Here is an 18064-nt window from a genome sequence, read left to right on the forward strand (position 1 = left end):
TAACCTCCGATAATAAAAGAAGATATTATCTTAATGTACAACTCTTTAAAATAATCAAGTTCACAACAAAGTGGATCTTAAAGTTTTCATAAACTATTCTTCGACCGTTCGACTAGCGATATCTTTGAAACGAAACGAGTAGTTATAATGTTATATATTACGGAGAAAGATTATAAGATTATTGCTACTGTTTCATACCTTAGGCTCTTGTTACGGTTAGCTAACTATTTTCTACAATAATTTCACTATCACCAGTGATTTCAAGATCTAGAAAACAATACTCATGTATCATCAAAGTTATTTACGATGGAATGTATATGTGTAATTTATTACGATGCTAAAATGTGTCCATAACTAGAACATTAGAAACTAGTAGTCTTTAGTGCAATACTTACTATTAGCCATATGGTTAACTACCTAATGGCAATGTGTTAAAACTTATAAGTGTGCTGGTTCATACTTATGTATGATCTTAAACCTAAGAGTGGAGAAAGGAGAGAAAAAAGTTTGCAGAAGTAGTGTGATCCTTTTGTTAAGGATAAAGAGTATGGTCGTATCACACAGCTTATAGATCCACATTAGGGTGTGTTCTATAATTTTCTATAAGAATGTTGTTTTACAAAATCATATTAATCTATTTTTTAAGTTTGTTAGTTAATACTTCCTCCGTTTCATTCTAGCATTTCCTACATTCATATTGATGTTAATAAATCTAGATAGATATATATGTCTAGATTCATATTTACAGCAATATGAATGTGGGAAATGCTAGAATGACTTACATTGTGAAACGGAGGGATTACTTAATTATTCATTCACTCATCCGCCGTTCCATTTTACCATTTTATGTGTCGGGAGGCGGGAGGAAGGGAAGGGTTCTGAACCCACATGTTCCAACACACCCTTAATAACAAGGGATATCAATATTAGCAATATTTTTGAACTTCACATAGAAATAGTATTGAAATAGGGACATAAATATATCCAATATTCATCCTGAGCATTCAATTTTGTTTTTCATCTACCATCAGCATAACTCTCCTACTTTGTATTATTATTTCGAAGAAAACATCCAATCTTCCTAGCTAAGACAAATAAAATGCAGAGACCAATATATCTAATCTACTACCGCAGCATGCCTATTACAGATGTAATACATTTTTCCTGGTAGCTAACAGGAGGGATTGAAGACTGACACAGGGGTGGATTTAAACCAATTCTTTACAAAATATCAGCTGGGGTTTCGGGGCCAGTCGAGCAAACGATTTGAGCTACGTGCAACTGCAACTCATGCACATCATGAGATCACAGACCTGATGTCAGATACCCGTGGCGTATCCTGCAGAGGAAAATACACAAGAATTCAAGTAAATCCAGCCTTTAGAATTCGAGTGAAAACTACCTTCTTGAAACATCTGTACACAAAAGAGCTCCTGTAAGCCAGTGGCAAAGTGCTGCAATCAGGTACAAATTACTAAAATCTATCCATAGTTTTAAATGATTACCAAAGGTCTAGGAAAGTCTTTTCATTTGACTAGTTTAATTAACATGAGTTAATCTGCATATAGATTATTTACTCACCAATCACCACATCGATCTACTTAAAAAACATGACTTAGTATAAGAGCCAAAAATGTATAATTGCTGGTGCTATGCTCTAGCTTGTGAATTATGATAAAGCTCAAGAATGGAAAATAACCACTGCAGTTTCAATCAATAAAAAAAAGAACCACTAAACGCAAGACGAGCAAAAAAACTTTCCGAAGGCTGATGTCCAGGCTGCCTCACCTGCTTGAAAACGTCAGTATTTCCTTGCCTCTGTCAACACATTGGATCTCATGGGCTTCAATGGAACTTCCAGTCATTATTCTGTGACATTAGCTAACACCAAACAATAAGATATATAAGCTATGAGCTTTGATGAATTAACACAATCAAAGTCAGACAATACCAAGAGTAAGTTAATGGTGTACCAATACTTGTACTTTGCTATTTCAGCAATCTTAAGACTAGTCTTTAGTATGGCACATTGGCCATGTATAGAATATCTTAATTAGAAGTCATCTTATGGGCTATTGCTGATCTAGTATTGCCACCAGATGGCTACCATGCCACATTTTGCCACACTTGAGTTAAGCAGGTCCATGCCACAGACCTACAGTTCTTCAACATCATGGCCTACTTGTCACTAGGGTTTTCAATTTCGATTTTGGCTAAAATTTCGGCCATTTCGGTTCGGTAATTTTTGGACCGAAATTTTCTGAAATTTTGACACAATTTAACTGATTTTGACTAAATTCACAAAAAATTGAGAAAAACCGAAAATTTCAGCCAAAATATTGACATGCCGGTGGGTTCCGAAATTTCGGAAATTTCGAACCGAAATTTCAATCCCTGCTTGTCACACACACACACACACACACTGTTCTGCTAAATTGGGCACCACAATAAAGTGTGGCAACAAGAAATGTTTCGCAATTGGTGGCATTCATCCAAACAGCTCAAAATAGCTCATAGGAACCAACATGCCCATAAAATTCTGGATCGAATGTGGTGTTTACCTATTATCTTTTTCCTAGTTTCGCCATTAAATGTTCCTAATTGAATAATGGGATTTTGATGTACAAATGCAGGACAAAAAAAAAAAGACAGCAGACATCAATATAATTGCACTTCCCTTATGGACTCAAGTAAAACACATGTACTACAACGGAAATCACCAGTTTGAGGAAGGTAGAATGACCAGACAGCATAAGATATTTTCCAGAAATGATGTAAAACTTCATGAAGAATTTGAAGTATAATAGTCACTCAGTCAGCCATGTTCAGCAAACAATAAAATGGTCCATTGGGTTATGTATATTTTTCCTGGAAGCATGTTTTTTTTTTTTTTTTGGCTCTGAGTGACTGAGTACTAGGCCTAGGCCTTTTTTTCACATTGAAAAGGCAGTTTAATACTAAAAAGAAAGCGGTGAAGCTGCTATAGATGCTCTGGTTAATTGGCTGTAGACAGATCACTCAAGTGTGCAATTATAGACCTTTAAGATTGTCATACTGAAGTCAGCCCTAGCAAAGCCCAAAGAATCCCAAATATTGGTTGGACTAACCCAACCAGCAATTTCTGTCTTCCTGAATTGGGATAGTCAGCTTCAGTTCTAGCTGCCTTTTAACTAGAAAGTGACTGTGCCTTGAACAACACTTTTCAGATAGCATTTTTATTAGCTTCCAAATATTTCATGTTTTAGAATGGCATTTTATGATATCTGGTGCAGTTTAATTTTGAAACACTAGCTCATTAAGATTACCGATTTTAATGTAAAGTACTAAAATTAAGATACAATCAGTCAAATACTCGAACTTAATAAGTCAATAACCACAACAATACAATCAAAATCAGCAAGTAGAAAAAACAAACACCTACATGATTTGTTGATTCGCAGCTCAATGGCCTGGCTTGACTTACAATAAGGCCAACCAATAAAGAAATCATAAATTAGCGTAATCAAGTAATCACGCATTATAGTACATGAGAATTTAATAGTGTTATACTATATGCAACCTATACTAAAAGAATCATATATTAGCATAATCAAGTAATCAACACATTATAGTGTAAGAGAATTTAATTGAAATCATTCCCATGGAACCAATACAGAGAATAACATATTCCTGAATGGTCATTGAAAAAGTACTCATGTCCAAACATCACAAGTTATCCTTCTGTTACTGTTCTTTTCATCTGAAAGTTTTTACTCTACAATATATGCAGAATGAGATATCAATCTGGTATTATAAAGCAACTTTGGCAGTACCTTTTGCACAAATGTCTCAAAGTGTCAACAAGCTAATAAGGTTTGTATTACAGAAGATGTGCATGAAAGCTCATGGAGTTTTCGCATCTTCGTTCACTTATAAGTCACAGAGATTGTGCCAACATACATTTCAATGCACCCTTGAAGGAAAAGTATACTATGTCTACATGATAAGAACTGGACTTATGTTTTGTTCATAAGCATCAGAAATGATGCTTTATCTGTTACCACTACACATTAGCACTTCATCTCTAAGGCTCTAAATGATGTAAAATTAACACTTGCCGCGCAATATCAATGTTTTCGCTTCCAACTCACAGGCATTGATTATAAAGAAAAGGTCATCTGCATATTTATTTTAATCAAACTACTAGATCATTACTACTGTAAATAGAACAGATGCTGAATCAATACTTGTCATATTTTTTTCTTACAGAAATGTGGCATTATAGAAAAGATTTTCCAAATCATAAATGATATATTATTGAAATTGGCGCAAGTAGGTGTTCAATCAATCCACTTCCAACCATAGTGGTAATGCTGACTATTGAACATCAGCTCAACAAGCCATAAAATGAAAGTGACTTGGAAAAGTTTGGTCTATTGTATACTCTATTTGCTTTCACTCCTAAACCACAATGAGACACATAATACTGGGTTCAGCACCAAAAGAAAGACACTGGAAATCTTTTCATTAGCTAAAAACAATACTAAACAGCAGAGGATAAAGAAAGAGAGAGAACTTCCCATACCATTTGGGACATAAAAGCTTGAATATGGGTGAACAGTCATCATGTATAAGGGGTCAGACATCTTCTTGAACTTCAATGCTTCAAGCCAAACAAGGAAAACGCCGGCAAGGGTCCGTATAAACACCACATTTCCATCCTCAGAGAACCCACTAATCGAAACAAACATTTCACCACACCATTTTCCGGTGAGCACCCTTGGCATCGGCAGGAACTTGTCAAGCTCAATGGCCCTGCGCGGTATCCATTTCCATTTCGGCGCACCATCATCGGCAACCTCCCGCGCCCACAAGTGCAAGGTGGAATCCTTGATGAAGGCAAGACCAAGCCCATATTCTTCCAACCTCACAAGACGTACATCGGCAAGCATCTCCAATGGCCGTTTCATCAGAGTTAAACTTTGGCTGCCAAATTGGAACTCAAGTATGAGTCCCCCATAAGAAAGCCAATACGAGGCTTCCCCAACCAGGGCAGGGGGCGTGTCACAGAGCTCACATGGCAATGGCGCCGGCGTTGAGATCAGGTCGCCCCACGCATCGGTCAGCGAAGAGTACACGCAGGCGAACGCGCGGCAGCCACCGGTGAACACGACGACGACATGGAAGGGGCTAGAGTGGCAGTCTTGGTCGCCGCCGCCTCCGGAAACATCGCAGCTGCAGAACAACGCGGCGCTGCGGCGGGAGGTGCCGGCGCCGCCGCCCTGCATCTTCTGGTTGGGGCCGGCGATGCGGCGGCGCTCCCCGGTCATGGGGTCCCACACGACCAGGTCGGCCCAGTCGTATCGGCAGAGGAGGGCGCGGCCGTGGCGGCAGTCGATGAACATCCGCGCGTCGCCGCCGTCGTCGACTCCGTCCATGCGGTTGCGGCCGGGGACGCCCTCGGCGGGGACGAAGCTGGGGAGGTCCCGGTAGTTGTGGAAGAAGCCGAGCACGGGGGGTGTTCGATGGAATGCGCGCACGCGGCGGAGGAAACTGGGGCTGCGGATGAGGTGGAGCCAGCGCTTGCAGACGAGGGAGGCGCCGGAGACGAAGGAAGGGTGAGGCGGGAGGCAGAGGAGGATCTCGGCGACCACGTCGTCCGGTAACGACTCCACCGCCGCCGCCTCCGCCGCCGCGCTCATGTCGTGTGGATTGGTAGGGGAGTGCTGCATCTCAAGTCTCTCAAGCAAGGGTTGGCATTCGGTCTGATCCAAAAATTTTGGTATCGGTTTTCGGTCTTTGAAAAATAAAAAGTGAACACCAAATTACAACGAAAACAAAGTCAGGACCGACAAATTCGGTTTCGGTCTCGGTCCTGACCGAAATTCAATAACATTTTCATATATGCAATGAAATAGAAATTTTCAACACAAAAATCACAAAAAAAAATTCGTAAGCACGTATGAATTGCATGTCTAGAAGAAGTAGGGATGTGAAAATTAGAGTTTAATCTTATTGAACTTAGTGGATTCTAGGTTGCATTTAGACAATTTTTTTTTTGTTAATTCAGTTTTTTCGGTCTATTCGGTTAACTGAGGAGACTAACCGAATTGACTGAACCAAATTCAGTCTTTCACTGTTTAGGACTGAATTGGTGACTGAATTTCTCGATTTCGGTCTTTCGGTTCGGTCTTTTTCTGCCCACCCCTTCTCAAGCCTGCTCAATTTTTTTTTCTTTTTTAAAACACAGTACAAACACGTAAAATTTAAACATGATTTATAACTTCAAATTTTCACTGCTCCATTAGCACACCGAAAAAAAATATTCCGAGTATTTTTTCACTTATAAATTAAATCTGTATAATGAAAAAAAAAGTGCTTTGAATAATTGAGTTACCGCATCTCTTCTTATAACTTATTCTTATAACTTATTGTACCACAAAATCGCAGCTACCTTACAACTTTACAAGTTGTTCTACTTATAAGCTTATTATTTATAAATCTTTTAGCCACTCACCTTTTGCACTAGGACACTCATTACTTAAGTTTTTATCTAAATTGCACCACCCAACTGTTAAGTTGATGCACCGTGAATACAATTTACCGTCTACAATTAGTCTAGACGTTCTTTTGCCGCTTTTCTATACTTTGGGCTTAATTATTGGATCACCTAGAGTAAAAGTATCCCAAAGTCTTATCCTAAATTTATATTTTGAATTGCTTCGTTTATCTTTGTCAGATTATAAGCCATAGATTAACCATTGGAAATGCATAATGCAAATAATGAGAATTTCATGCAAGCATTTGATGGCTTACTTCAAATAATTGAAATACAAAATTCTGTATCTACACAATTTAAAAATTCTTTTCAACCAAGAACACTTTTTTACAAAAAATGGCTCTTTTTTTTTTCCACGGAAGACACAATATGCACACCACACAACACAGGCGAACACAAAACGGAAAAATTGGACGGTTCACCCAATTGTTGCATGAGCTTCTATAATATGATCCAAAGTTGTTTGCACTTGATTTTGACCCAAAGTTTTTTACATAAGATCAAGTGAACACAACTTTTGGGCAAAATGTATATGCTCAATCAGCTATGGAGCAAATGATCAATGTTCCATTTGAAAGATGAATTGCCTATGAGAGAAAAAAAAAAGAACTAGAGCAGCTGGTGGGTCATCACAGACAATCAAACTGAGTAACCAGAGATAGGAATACAACAATATCATATCGCACGCACAAAATAAAATGTACCACATGAAGTATTAACTGTAATCTCCAAAGGCGAGAAAATGTCAATTTCGCCTTTTTATTGAATTATGGAGTAATCTGATATGCGTTGGAGTATTAGTAGCTGTTATCTCCAACGACAACAAAATGCCACTTTAACCTTTTCATTGAAACATGGAGTGATCCTTCAACACCCTCTGCAATCAGGAGAAAGCAGCGCAGATGCATAACTGATCCTTCAACACCACTGCAGCCAAGAGATTCTAAAGCCATCCGATTCCATGATTTGCACCATCATCTGTATCCATCACAGGAGCGGTAGAAAAAATTAGGGGACATCAATAGATCATCATACAAAGGAGCAAACTAATGGCATGTAATGATGTAACCACTTTTCTCCTTGTGAGTAAACGAGCTTCCGTTTAATCATGAACAACAGGAGTACAATCAAAAGCAAGCTACCAACACAGAAAAGTTGGCACCTACCCAACAAAATCCTAGGAAGATTGATGGCGCAAGTTGAATGCAACATGGCACTAACAACACATATAACGCAATTAAAAACTCTAGCAATAACTACTTATTATTCTTCAAAAAGAAATTAACAGCTACTTGTGGTCAGTGGGATTCTATAATTCAGGTCCTTACCCAATTATAGAATTAAGGTCCTCCCCAAAGAATTCATCTTTCTGATGGTCTCTAGAATGCATTTTCATCCTAAGTGAAATGAGTTCAGTGTAGTGCAGGAAGGAACAGATCTTTGTTTCCATCTATTAAAATAGCTCATACGAGAAAACGAATGAGAGAGAATTATACATGAAAAGGTTCCTGAATACTATATAGTCGAAATGGTTCCTGAATACTACAATATAGTCGAAAAGAAGATTATTGCAGTACCCTTTACCGACAAAACTCATAGCCCAAATTGCACGTGCACAAAAACAGTGAAAGGAAAAATAAAGGCAAGTCAAGATAGAAAGTTGCTACACTAGATCACACCATCTGTTTATGCAGTCATGTTTATAAGAAAACAGCTTGGTGGTTCTGAAAAGAAAGAGTATAGTTCTGCCAATTATAATGTCATAAATTATTGAATTTTCTTATAGGAAAACTCTTGTGGAAATGACCTCAACTTTTTTACTTCAGTGATAACAAATGTCTCAAATGTGAAATGTCTATTACACAAATGTCTCAAATGTCAAATGTCTATTACACAAATGTCTCAAATGTCAAATGTCTATTACACAAATATCTAGACATATTTTTGTTTCATCTACCATCAGCATAACTCTCCTGGTATTTAGTTGTTTCAAAAAAATATAGAGAGACCAATGTACTACTGCAGCATGTGTAAGTCTTGCAATAGCAATTACAACTGAAATACATTTTCCTGCTATATAACAGAACAGATTGAGCAACAAAAATACAGGGGTGAAATTAAACCAATCTCTATATCAATTGGAGCACGATTTTTTGGTAGAATTGCTCAAATTTGACATGGACAGTCACTTGGAGAGGCTGTTGGAGATGCTCTTAAGAGCAAACAATAAGATGTATATAGCATGAATTTACTCACCAATTGCCATATTGATCTATGTAATATGAGTTAGTATAAGAACCAATTGCTGGTACTAGGCTCTAGCTTGTGAATTGCAGTGAAGCTAAAATGTAAAAGAACCACTGCAGTTTCGATTTTTTTTTAAAAAAACTGCACATAAGACAAAAGAACAAAATATTTTGGAAAGTCTGATGTCCAGGCTGCCTCACCTGCTTGAAAATGTCAGTAGTTCCTTGCTTCTATCAACACATGGGATGTCATGGGCTTCTGTGGAAATTTCCGTCATTATCCTGTGACATTAGCTAACAGCAAACAATAAGATGTATATAGCATGAATAAGCTATGAGATTTGATGAATTAACACATCCACAATCAGACAACACCAAAAGTAAGTTAATAGTGTACCAAAGTCATACTCTGTTACTTCAGAACTCTTAAACTAGTCTTCTATATGGCACATTGTCAATATAGAATAGCGTTGCCTAATTGATAGACATGTTGCTCTGCTAGATTTGTACACCACAATAAGTGCTGCACGCGACACTTAGCAACACATCTGTGGCAATTGGTGGCATTCATCCAAACAGCTCCTAGGAACTCGCATGCTCATAGATTACTGGATTGGTTGTGGAATTTACCTATATTGTTTTCCTAATTTCGCTATTAATGTTCCTAGTTCAATACTGGGATGTCTTGCATATTCAGGAAAAAAAATACTGTGATGTGATGTACAAATGCAGAACATCAAAGGAAAAGACAGCAGACATCAATAATTGTGCATGTGGACTCACAGAAAAACACAGGAACTACGACAAAAATCACCAGGAGGAACGGGGTGACCAGAGAACATAAAAGATATTTCCTAAATATGAAGTAAACTTGGTGAGCAATTTGAAATATGACAGTCACTCAGTCAGCCATTTTCAGCAAACAATAAAATGACCCATCGAGTTGTGTATATTTTTCCTAGAAACACGTATGGTTAGTTTGCCTCCAAGTGACTGCCTGTGTAGCCTCAAATGTAGTTACGAAGTAGCAGTGCTTGAAGCCTTGAATAACACTTTTCAGATAGCATTTTCATTAGCTTCCAAACTTTTCATGTTTCATAATAGCATTTAATGATATCTGGTGCAATTTAATGTTACGTACTAGCTCATTTAAATTACCGAACTTTCATGTAAAGTAATAGACTTAAATTACTCAAGTCATAGTCGAACTTAATGAGTCTTGGATCAGTGCAATACAATGAAATGTCGCAAGTAGAAAAAACAAATGTCCACATGATTTACTATCTGAATCTCAATGGCCTGGCTTGATTTACAATAAAGACAACAAATAGAATTCATAAAACACTTAACTATACTCGCTATAGTATTCTATGGTGCTATACACAATTTATACTCAACAAATCATAAGTTAGCTTAATCAACTCATTAAGTTACAAGGGATTTTCATTGACATCATACCAGAAGGAACCAACACTAAGAATAATATGTCCCATTCAGGAATGGACATCGACAAAGCACTCATGTCCAAAAATAACAAGTTAAATTTTCATGTCGGCTCTTTCCTCTGAAAGTTTTTACTCTACCATGTAGAATGAGAAGTTAAGCAGATCTCATAGTTCGTAAAGCTACTTTTGGCAACGCCTATTTCACAAATGTGTCAAGTGTCGACAGGCTAACAAGGGCTGTGTTACACAAGATGTGCATAAAAATTCATGTGGTATTTACATCTTTGTTCACTTATAAGTCACAAAAATTGCTTCAATGCACCCTGAAAGGAAAAGTATACTATGTGATGGGCACCAGTTTCTTCATAAGAATCAGATATTACTCACAACTGTATTATTTATATCAGGACTACACATTAGACTGTTACATCTAAAGCTCGAAATGATGTAAATTTAAAATTTGCCACCCAATATAAATGTTTTTAGCTTGCATCTCATGGGCCATTGATTATAGAGAAAGACTATATTTTTTTAAAGCAAACTACATATGCTGAATCAATAATTGTCATACTTTTCCTTACAGATCATGTAGCATTAAGTAGGCAAAATTTTCCAAATAATAAATGAGGTATCATTGAAATTTGCGCAACTAGGTATTCCATCAATCCACTTTCTACCATAGTGGTAAACTACTGAGCATCAGCTCAGTAATGAGCAAACCATAATAAGAGCAAGTTAGCAAAGTGTTGGTCTGTTTTATACTTTTATATAGCTTGCAGTCCTAAACCAGAACAAGATACACAGTACTGGGTTCAGCACCAAAAGGAAAAACATTGGAAGTCATTTCATTAGGTAATAACTATACTTCACAGCAAAGGGACAGAGGCATAATTCTTCATACCATTTGGAACATAAAAGCTAGCATAGGAGTAAACAGTCTTCATGAGTAAGGAGCCAGACACCTTCTTGAATTTCAATGTATCAAGCCAAACCAGGAAAACTCCAGCAACAGTCCGTATAAACACCACATCTCCATCTTCAGCGAATCCACATATCCAAATAGGCATCGCACGGCACCGATAGCCCTCCAGCGGCAGGATCATGTCCAGCTCAATGGCTCTGCGCGGAATCCATTGCGACGCACCATCATCGGCAACCTCCCGCGCCCACAAGTGCAGGCTGAAATCCTTGACGAAAGCAAGGCCAAGCACATCATCGTCTTCCATCCTCACAAGACGGATGTTCCGCTTGAGGATGGCATGATTCTCCACAGGATGATCAATCAGAGCTAAACATAAACATTGGTTGCCGAATTCGAACTCAAGTATACGGCTCCCATCAAGAAGCCAATACAGAGCTTCCCCAACAAGAACAGGGGGCTCCTCATAGAGCTCACATGGTGACGTCACTGGCGTCGAGATCGGGTCCCCCCACGCGTCGATCCCCGAAGAGTACACGCAGGCGAACACGCGGCCATGGCATTGGCCGGTGGTGAACACGACGACGACATGGAAGGGACTAGAGTGGCAGTCTTGGTCACCGCCGCCGGAGGCAGCGCAGAACACGGCGGCGTTGAGGTCGAGGGCCCCCTCCTGGATCTGGCTGGAGACGGTGATGCAGCGGCGCTCCCCGGTCATGGGGTCCCAGACGAGCAACTCGGCCCAGTCGCGGCTGCGGAGGAGGGCGCGGCCGTGGCGGCAGTCGACGAACCACCACATGCCGTCATCCCCGTCCCTCCTGAGGGAGGCGGCCTCGGCGGCGACGCGGCCGGGGACGCCCTCGGCGGGGACGAAGCGGGGGAGGTCCGGGGAGTTGTGGAAGAAGCCGAGCACGGGGGGTGTTCGATGGAATGCGCGCAAGCGGCGGAGGAAGCCCGGGTCGCGGGCCAGGCGGCGCCAGCGGTTGCAGACGAGGGAGGCGCGGGAGAGGAAGGAAGGGTGGGGCGGGAGGCGGAGGAGTATCTCCGCGATGACGTCGTCCGGTGCAGACTCCGCCGCCGCCGCCGCGGAGGAGTGGACGGCGGTCGCCTCGCTCATGGCCGCGGACTTCACTTCTCAGCAGAGGATGGATGGACACGTCTGGTTCTCCCCTGGTGTACCGTGTACATGTTTATTCTTTTTCTTTTTCTTTTTTTGTCCATTTTGATTTTTTTTTCCGATTACACAAACAGACGTATTCGCGCGTACACATTGTTATAAACATCATACTTATACCCTGTATATGTGTCCCCTAACACACTTTCTAAGAGACAGAAAACCAACGACATATCCTGATATCACTAAAATCATATTGAAATGTACATATGTGTAATATTCGTGGCTTGGTGGGTTAGAGTCATGCATTTACAACTCCACCTCTATACCACTGGTGTTTCCCCTGTCCATTTTGAATTTTTGATCGAGAGTACAAAAATTTTGATCAATTAAGATTTAAGCTAAGTCTGATCGAGTTGGTTAAAAAAAATGTAAAATCCTAGTAAAGTACTCTCGACTAGAAGTCTGTCGACGTTTGGTATGAATTGAATGTTAAATAACTAAGGTGGTGTTTGAATCTCCTAAAGATGAAGATAAAGATTAAGTGTTTCACGTAAAACGATGTGCTAATAACGTGTGATTAATTGAGTTTTAATTATTACAGACTTTAAAAATGGTTTAGTCTGATATTTTAGAGTAACTTTCGTATAAAAAGTTTTCGCACGAAACTCACCATTTAACAGTTTGAAAAGCGTGCCACGAGTATCCAAAATTTAATCTTGTGCTTGCAGAAGAAACGAACAGGGCCTAACTTATTTGAAAAATATTGTTGGTTCAAAGCTTAACAACTCAAAGTTAAAATAATGAAGGAAGTATGTTTTTATGGTTTTAAATTACCAAAGCTAGCTGTTCCAGAAAACAAATACACAGTGCAAATTCTTCAGGTTTTGATGCAAGAATCCCCGATTTTGGCAGACAAAGCCTGACGTTTTGCTTCAAACAATTGAAATTCAAATTTCCGTATGTTCATGATTTTAAAATTCTTTTCAACAAAAAACACTTCTAAATGGGAAATTTGATGGTTCGTTCTACAGTTGCATGCGCTTCGACAAATATGCCACAAAGTTGTCTGAACAAACTGTACTTCATCTTTTTGTCCCAAATCTGTTTACAGAAGATCAAGAAAAAAATAACTTTGGACAAAATGTAGAAATACATGCAACTATGGAGAAATCATCAATTTTCCATTTAAGATATTAACTGCTACTTCTGAGAAGAGCCTACAGGCTAGAGCAGCTACTGGATCATCACAGATCAAACAGAATAAGAAGATCTTCTGTAAGCATAAAGATAATCTGATAATATCTTCGCATAAAGCAAATACGTGCTCAATGGAGTACTAGCTGTAATCTCAAACATAGAGCAACTGTCACATTTGCCTTTCACGACTGAAACATGCGTGATCTTAACATAAGTTAGAATAGCTAATAATACTTATATGGTAGTATGTGCTTAATACGTTAGACATTGGTGAAAGCAGTGTAGATGCATAGCTGATCCTTGAACACCTCTGCAACCCAAAGATCCTACAGCCGTCCACTTCCATGAACTGCACCATCATCTTCACCTTCACCACCTCCACCTGCCATTACTGGAGAGTTAGGCCAAATTATGGAAGACCATCGAAACTAGCAAAACTGAGATATGTAACACATTAACGCATGACACGCAGTATATGGCAATTCGAAATTCTAGCAATTGACAACTACTTGTGGCTAACCCCCAAAGGAAAGAAAGGTCCTTTCACTAGAATCCATCTTTCTGAAGGTCACTAGAATGCATGTTAATGCTCTTTGTAATTAGTTCAGTGTAGTGCATGATGAAACAAATATTTGTGTCCATCCATTAACGTAACCCACAAATAAAAGCAATCAGAAAAGAATACACATGAAAGGTTACTGGATACAATATAATTCAAATGAATACCCCCCTCCCTTCCATCCCAAAATGTATGGCGAACCAACGTCATACAAAAAGAAACAGAGAGAGTATTATTCATGTAATCTTTACCAACAAAGCTCATAGTGTGAATTGCAGATGCATAAGAAACAGTCACAGGAAAAATAAAAGCAAGATGAGATTGGCGTGCATGGTTGCTATAATGCTACACCACATCACAGCATCTATTTTTGCAGGCATGTTCGACGTCAAGAAAGCTAGTTAATTCTGAAAAGACAAGAACATGAACTAGTTTGGCCAATTTATAAGGTCATAAATTCGTCATCTTTCTTACAGAAAAGAGTAACTTCGGAGCTTAAAATAGCTAAGCGAATCATTCATTAGTAACTACTTCTACTTTAAAAACTTACAAACTTTATATAGTAGATGTTGTTGTATCAGTATTATATACAGTAAACATGCTATAGTTCTATATGGGTGACCCCAGAATTTTCTTTTTAGAACGCAAGGTAAAGCATAGCTCCTTCTACAATATGCAACACTGTAATTACATACGGATGACTCCAAAAATATGTGATCACCATTCACATGCACCAGTACAATATTTAGCCCATCCCCTGATAGCTGATTACCAGATTTCAACGATATATTCAAGAGAAATCAGAAGCTATATTCTTACCCATAAAAGGCACATGTATTTAATTATGGTAGAAAGTGGATACCAATGCAAGCCCTACGTTCTTAGTTCTTACCAACTCAAACCATATGGGAATTGGATATTCACAGTAATAATTTAGCAATGCTAGTTGAGATGAACCTCTGATAAGCCATTTTCAGCCTACTACCCATTTTACATCCTCTTGAATCCATGAATTGCAAGGAATATGATAAGTCACTTCAACGAAGTAAACTATTAACTTGATACTGGTAACATCCATTTCATATGTGCATGTCTGCATTCCTATCCACAAAGCACAAACTAGAAAGGCAATCTATAACTGTAACTAAACTCAAGTTGTCATTTTTGCGGTTCCCAGAACTTCCCTCAACCAGAACAGACAGGGATATGAACTCATCTTCAGATACCACGAAAACTACCCATTTAGAGGCAAATCAAGTTCAAAATGAGAGCAAGTAAACACATAAAAAAAAACATTGCTTGTTATACCTGCAACATAGAAACTTGAGTAGGGCGGTGACGGGGTCCCAGACGAGGAGCTGGAGCCAGCCGGGCCCGCTGCGGAGGAGCACGCGGCCGTGGCGGCATCCCAGGAGGCTCCAGTCGTCGTCGCCGCCGAACACGAGCGAGGGCCCCGCGGGCGCGGCGAGGGCGACGAAGGAGGGGCCGAGGGCGCGGGAGTTGTGGTAGAAGCCGAGCACGGGAGGTGTTCGGTGGAATGCGCGGAAGCGGGGGAGGAAGGCCGGGCCGTGGATGAGGCGGCGCCAGCGCCTGGGGGTCGGGCGGGAGGGGAGGAGGATCTCGAAGAGGAGGTCCTCCGCCGGCGGGGCGCCCGGGCACGCGCGCTGCGGCGAGGGGAGCAAGCACCCAATCGTACGGACAGTTTTTTTGGGGGGGGGGGGGGGGGGGGGGTGGGGGGACTCGGAAGAAAATTCTCTGGGGCAGTGCCGCACGACGCCTCTCATGAAACACCGCATTGACTGGCGACGCGTGTCCCGTCTCTTGCTGCAGACTGACTTTCTTTGAGCCGAGCCAATGCCCAGGAGTCGAGTTCTACCGTGGCTCCCAAATTCCTCTTTTCCGCCTCCTCCCACACCTGCAGCACTCCTCTTCGCCACCCCAAATCTACTCCTACGGGCGGCGGTGGCGGCAGCGGCGGCGGCGGTGGCTACAGGGCTCCGCCCTCCACCCATCCGGACAGTGCCCCACCCACCACCCAGCCATACGACACGCTGTAAGGGGCTCCGCTGCCCTCTTCGGAGCTTGTTCGCATCAGTGGTGCCGTCGGCGTTGCCCGTGGTATCAGTGGAGAAGAAAAAAGAAAAATGAAAGCTAGCAGTGTCAACGGAGAAAAGAAAAATCACTAGACATTTGCTATCTTAGCATGAAAAGAAAAATGAAAGCTAGCAGTGTCAATGGAAAAGCTAGAGAATGGAGACATTTGCTATTATGGCAGATAGCACGACAGGACTACAGGAGTGCTGCAGCTAGGCGCGGGGATGAGGCGGTGGTAGAACTAACTCCAGGGCCTGCGGTGTTGGCTCGGCTCGAAAACAGGAGGTCTTTTACAGTGCTTGGAAGGTACCTGAGGTACCTCCTGAATGACTTGTTATCCACCCTTAATCTTCAAAGGGAAATTTAGAAACAATTTTTATTAACAAGGGTATCTTATCTTAGTAATTTGCTAATTGCTCAATCCCCATTCCATCGAGTGCTAATCAGCTAACATTCAAGATTAGCCTTAATCAATCGAGCCAGCGCGTGCGACGGTGGCCACCGGCTGGCGCGTGCGACGGTGGCCACCGGCTGGCACTACGGGCGCGTGCGGCAGCGGCGGCGGTGGCGATGGTGACCGGAGGACGCATACGGCGGCGGCGACCTCAAGGCGTGTGCGGCCTTGGCGAGCGACGGAAGGGGAGCCCGTGAGCTTCCGCCTCTCCCCCTCCACATCAGTCACCTCCACCTACAATCCCACCCACACTTGGAAAGGAGGGCCCCAAAGCGGAGACGGCAGGGCTGGCCGCCGCGAGCTCGTCGTCATGGGCGCCGAGGTCGCCGTCGTAGACGCACGCTCCGAAGGATGGGGATCCCGTGCGCCACCGCCTCTCCCACTTCGGCTCAGCCACCTCCAACTCCAATCCCACCGATGCCTGGAACGGATCAGCGGAGGAGCACTCAAAGCGCCGACGGCGGGGACGGCCGCCGCGAGCTCGCAGTCCTGGGCGCTGGGCTCACGGTCATCGACGCCAGCGCCGACGGTGGGGACGGCCGCCGTGAGCTCGCAGACCTGGGCGCTAGGCTTGCGGTCGTCAACGCCACGCTCCGATGTTCGGCGAGCCGGTGCGCCTCCGGTTCTCCCCCTTTGCCACACTGTCTCAGGACCTCCACCGACAAAATCGCCACACTGTTTCAGGTAGAACGGATCGGGATCGGGAGTAAAGAAGACGCTTTTGCCCTTTACCGAAAAACAATTTAATGAAAATCAATTACTATTTTACCCTTCCACCTTTCATACCTGGTCCACCCTTTTAATACCTTTTTCCTGGTACCTTCTCTCTCTATCCGTTAGATCATTACTGATCAAGGGTCCTAATTAGTTCCAAGCATTGAAGAAGACACGTGGCACCAGCTCACGTGGTGTTGCACGAGAAGCATCGTGCGGCACTGCCACGTAGAATTTTTTTCCGGGGGACTCAGCTTCGGTGACTTAGCTAAGGCAAGTCACAGCGTGACATACCATGCATCTCGGCCGTCCAAAACAAATCCAATGGAGATGGCGCTTGGGCCCGCACGCAGGCAAAAAAAAATCTCCGTTTCGGCCTAACAGGAAGCCCGCACGCGCACAGGACGCGCTTAGCCTCGCCCTCGTCCGCGTACGCCGGCGCAGCCTGAGACGGACTCAACTTCGCCTCGCCCTCAGGTCTGCGTACGCCGGCGCTTCACCTCGCCCTCGTCCGGCCGCCGCTGCGAGTCAGCTGGGAGGCGTGTCGCTGCTACCGGAGAGGCGCCAGGCCGCCCGGCCCTGCCGCCGCGACCGGGGGCGCGTGGAGACGGCCGGCCGTCGGGCCTAACGGCGCGGTGGTGCAGGCGGGCAGCCGCGTAGCCCGAGCCCGACGCGTGGAGGAGGCCGCGCTGCTCCTGCCGTGCCGCACGTCCCGATTTCGGCGGCCTCGACTCCACGATGGATTTCAGCGTCCGAGCCTACATCCAGAGCCCGCACCAGT

The 18064-nt window shown here is 42.4% G+C and overlaps 3 protein-coding genes across 6 annotated transcripts; all 3 read right to left on the bottom strand.

The window, feature by feature from the left end:
• Window positions 1–774: 774 nt before the first annotated feature.
• On the bottom strand, window positions 775–5755 carry LOC127785718 (uncharacterized). Of its 2 annotated transcripts, none has more exons than XM_052313118.1 (3): window positions 4565–5755; window positions 1789–1869; window positions 775–1339 (listed from the first exon to the last, which is right to left on the bottom strand). In XM_052313118.1, exons 1-2 carry the CDS (start codon window positions 5709–5711, stop codon window positions 1865–1867), a joined length of 1152 nt encoding a protein of 383 aa, XP_052169078.1. In that variant the 5' UTR covers window positions 5712–5755; the 3' UTR covers window positions 775–1339; window positions 1789–1864. The 2 variants fall into 2 exon arrangements, with proteins under 2 accessions (XP_052169078.1, XP_052169076.1); XM_052313116.1 differs by having other exon boundaries at window positions 1789–1881; window positions 4565–5754.
• Window positions 5756–6955: 1200 nt separating this feature from the next.
• On the bottom strand, window positions 6956–12505 carry LOC127752730 (uncharacterized). Of its 3 annotated transcripts, none has more exons than XM_052278130.1 (3): window positions 11131–12505; window positions 8986–9078; window positions 6956–7516 (listed from the first exon to the last, which is right to left on the bottom strand). In XM_052278130.1, exons 1-2 carry the CDS (start codon window positions 12263–12265, stop codon window positions 9062–9064), a joined length of 1152 nt encoding a protein of 383 aa, XP_052134090.1. In that variant the 5' UTR covers window positions 12266–12505; the 3' UTR covers window positions 6956–7516; window positions 8986–9061. The 3 variants fall into 3 exon arrangements, with proteins under 3 accessions (XP_052134090.1, XP_052134091.1, XP_052134089.1); XM_052278131.1 differs by having other exon boundaries at window positions 8986–9066; window positions 11131–12502; XM_052278129.1 differs by having other exon boundaries at window positions 8986–12505.
• A 528-nt stretch (window positions 12506–13033) lies between these two features.
• LOC127752655 (uncharacterized) lies at window positions 13034–16033 on the bottom strand. The gene is made up of 2 exons (XM_052278061.1): window positions 15330–16033; window positions 13034–13844 (listed from the first exon to the last, which is right to left on the bottom strand). Exons 1-2 carry the CDS (start codon window positions 16031–16033, stop codon window positions 13832–13834), a joined length of 717 nt encoding a protein of 238 aa, XP_052134021.1. The 3' UTR covers window positions 13034–13831.
• Between the last annotated feature and the right edge of the window lie 2031 nt (window positions 16034–18064).

Source organism: Oryza glaberrima, chromosome 10, assembly GCF_000147395.1.
Source record: "Oryza glaberrima chromosome 10, OglaRS2, whole genome shotgun sequence".
NCBI lineage: Eukaryota > Viridiplantae > Streptophyta > Magnoliopsida > Poales > Poaceae > Oryza > Oryza glaberrima.

Coding starts and splice junctions, on each gene's coding strand:
- LOC127785718 (XM_052313116.1), bottom strand. CDS start 5,711: ATGCAGCACTCCCCTACCAATCCACACGACATGAGCGCGGCGGCGGAG.
- LOC127752730 (XM_052278129.1), bottom strand. CDS start 12,265: ATGAGCGAGGCGACCGCCGTCCACTCCTCCGCGGCGGCGGCGGCGGAG.
- LOC127752655 (XM_052278061.1), bottom strand. CDS start 16,033: ATGGGTGGAGGGCGGAGCCCTGTAGCCACCGCCGCCGCCGCTGCCGCC.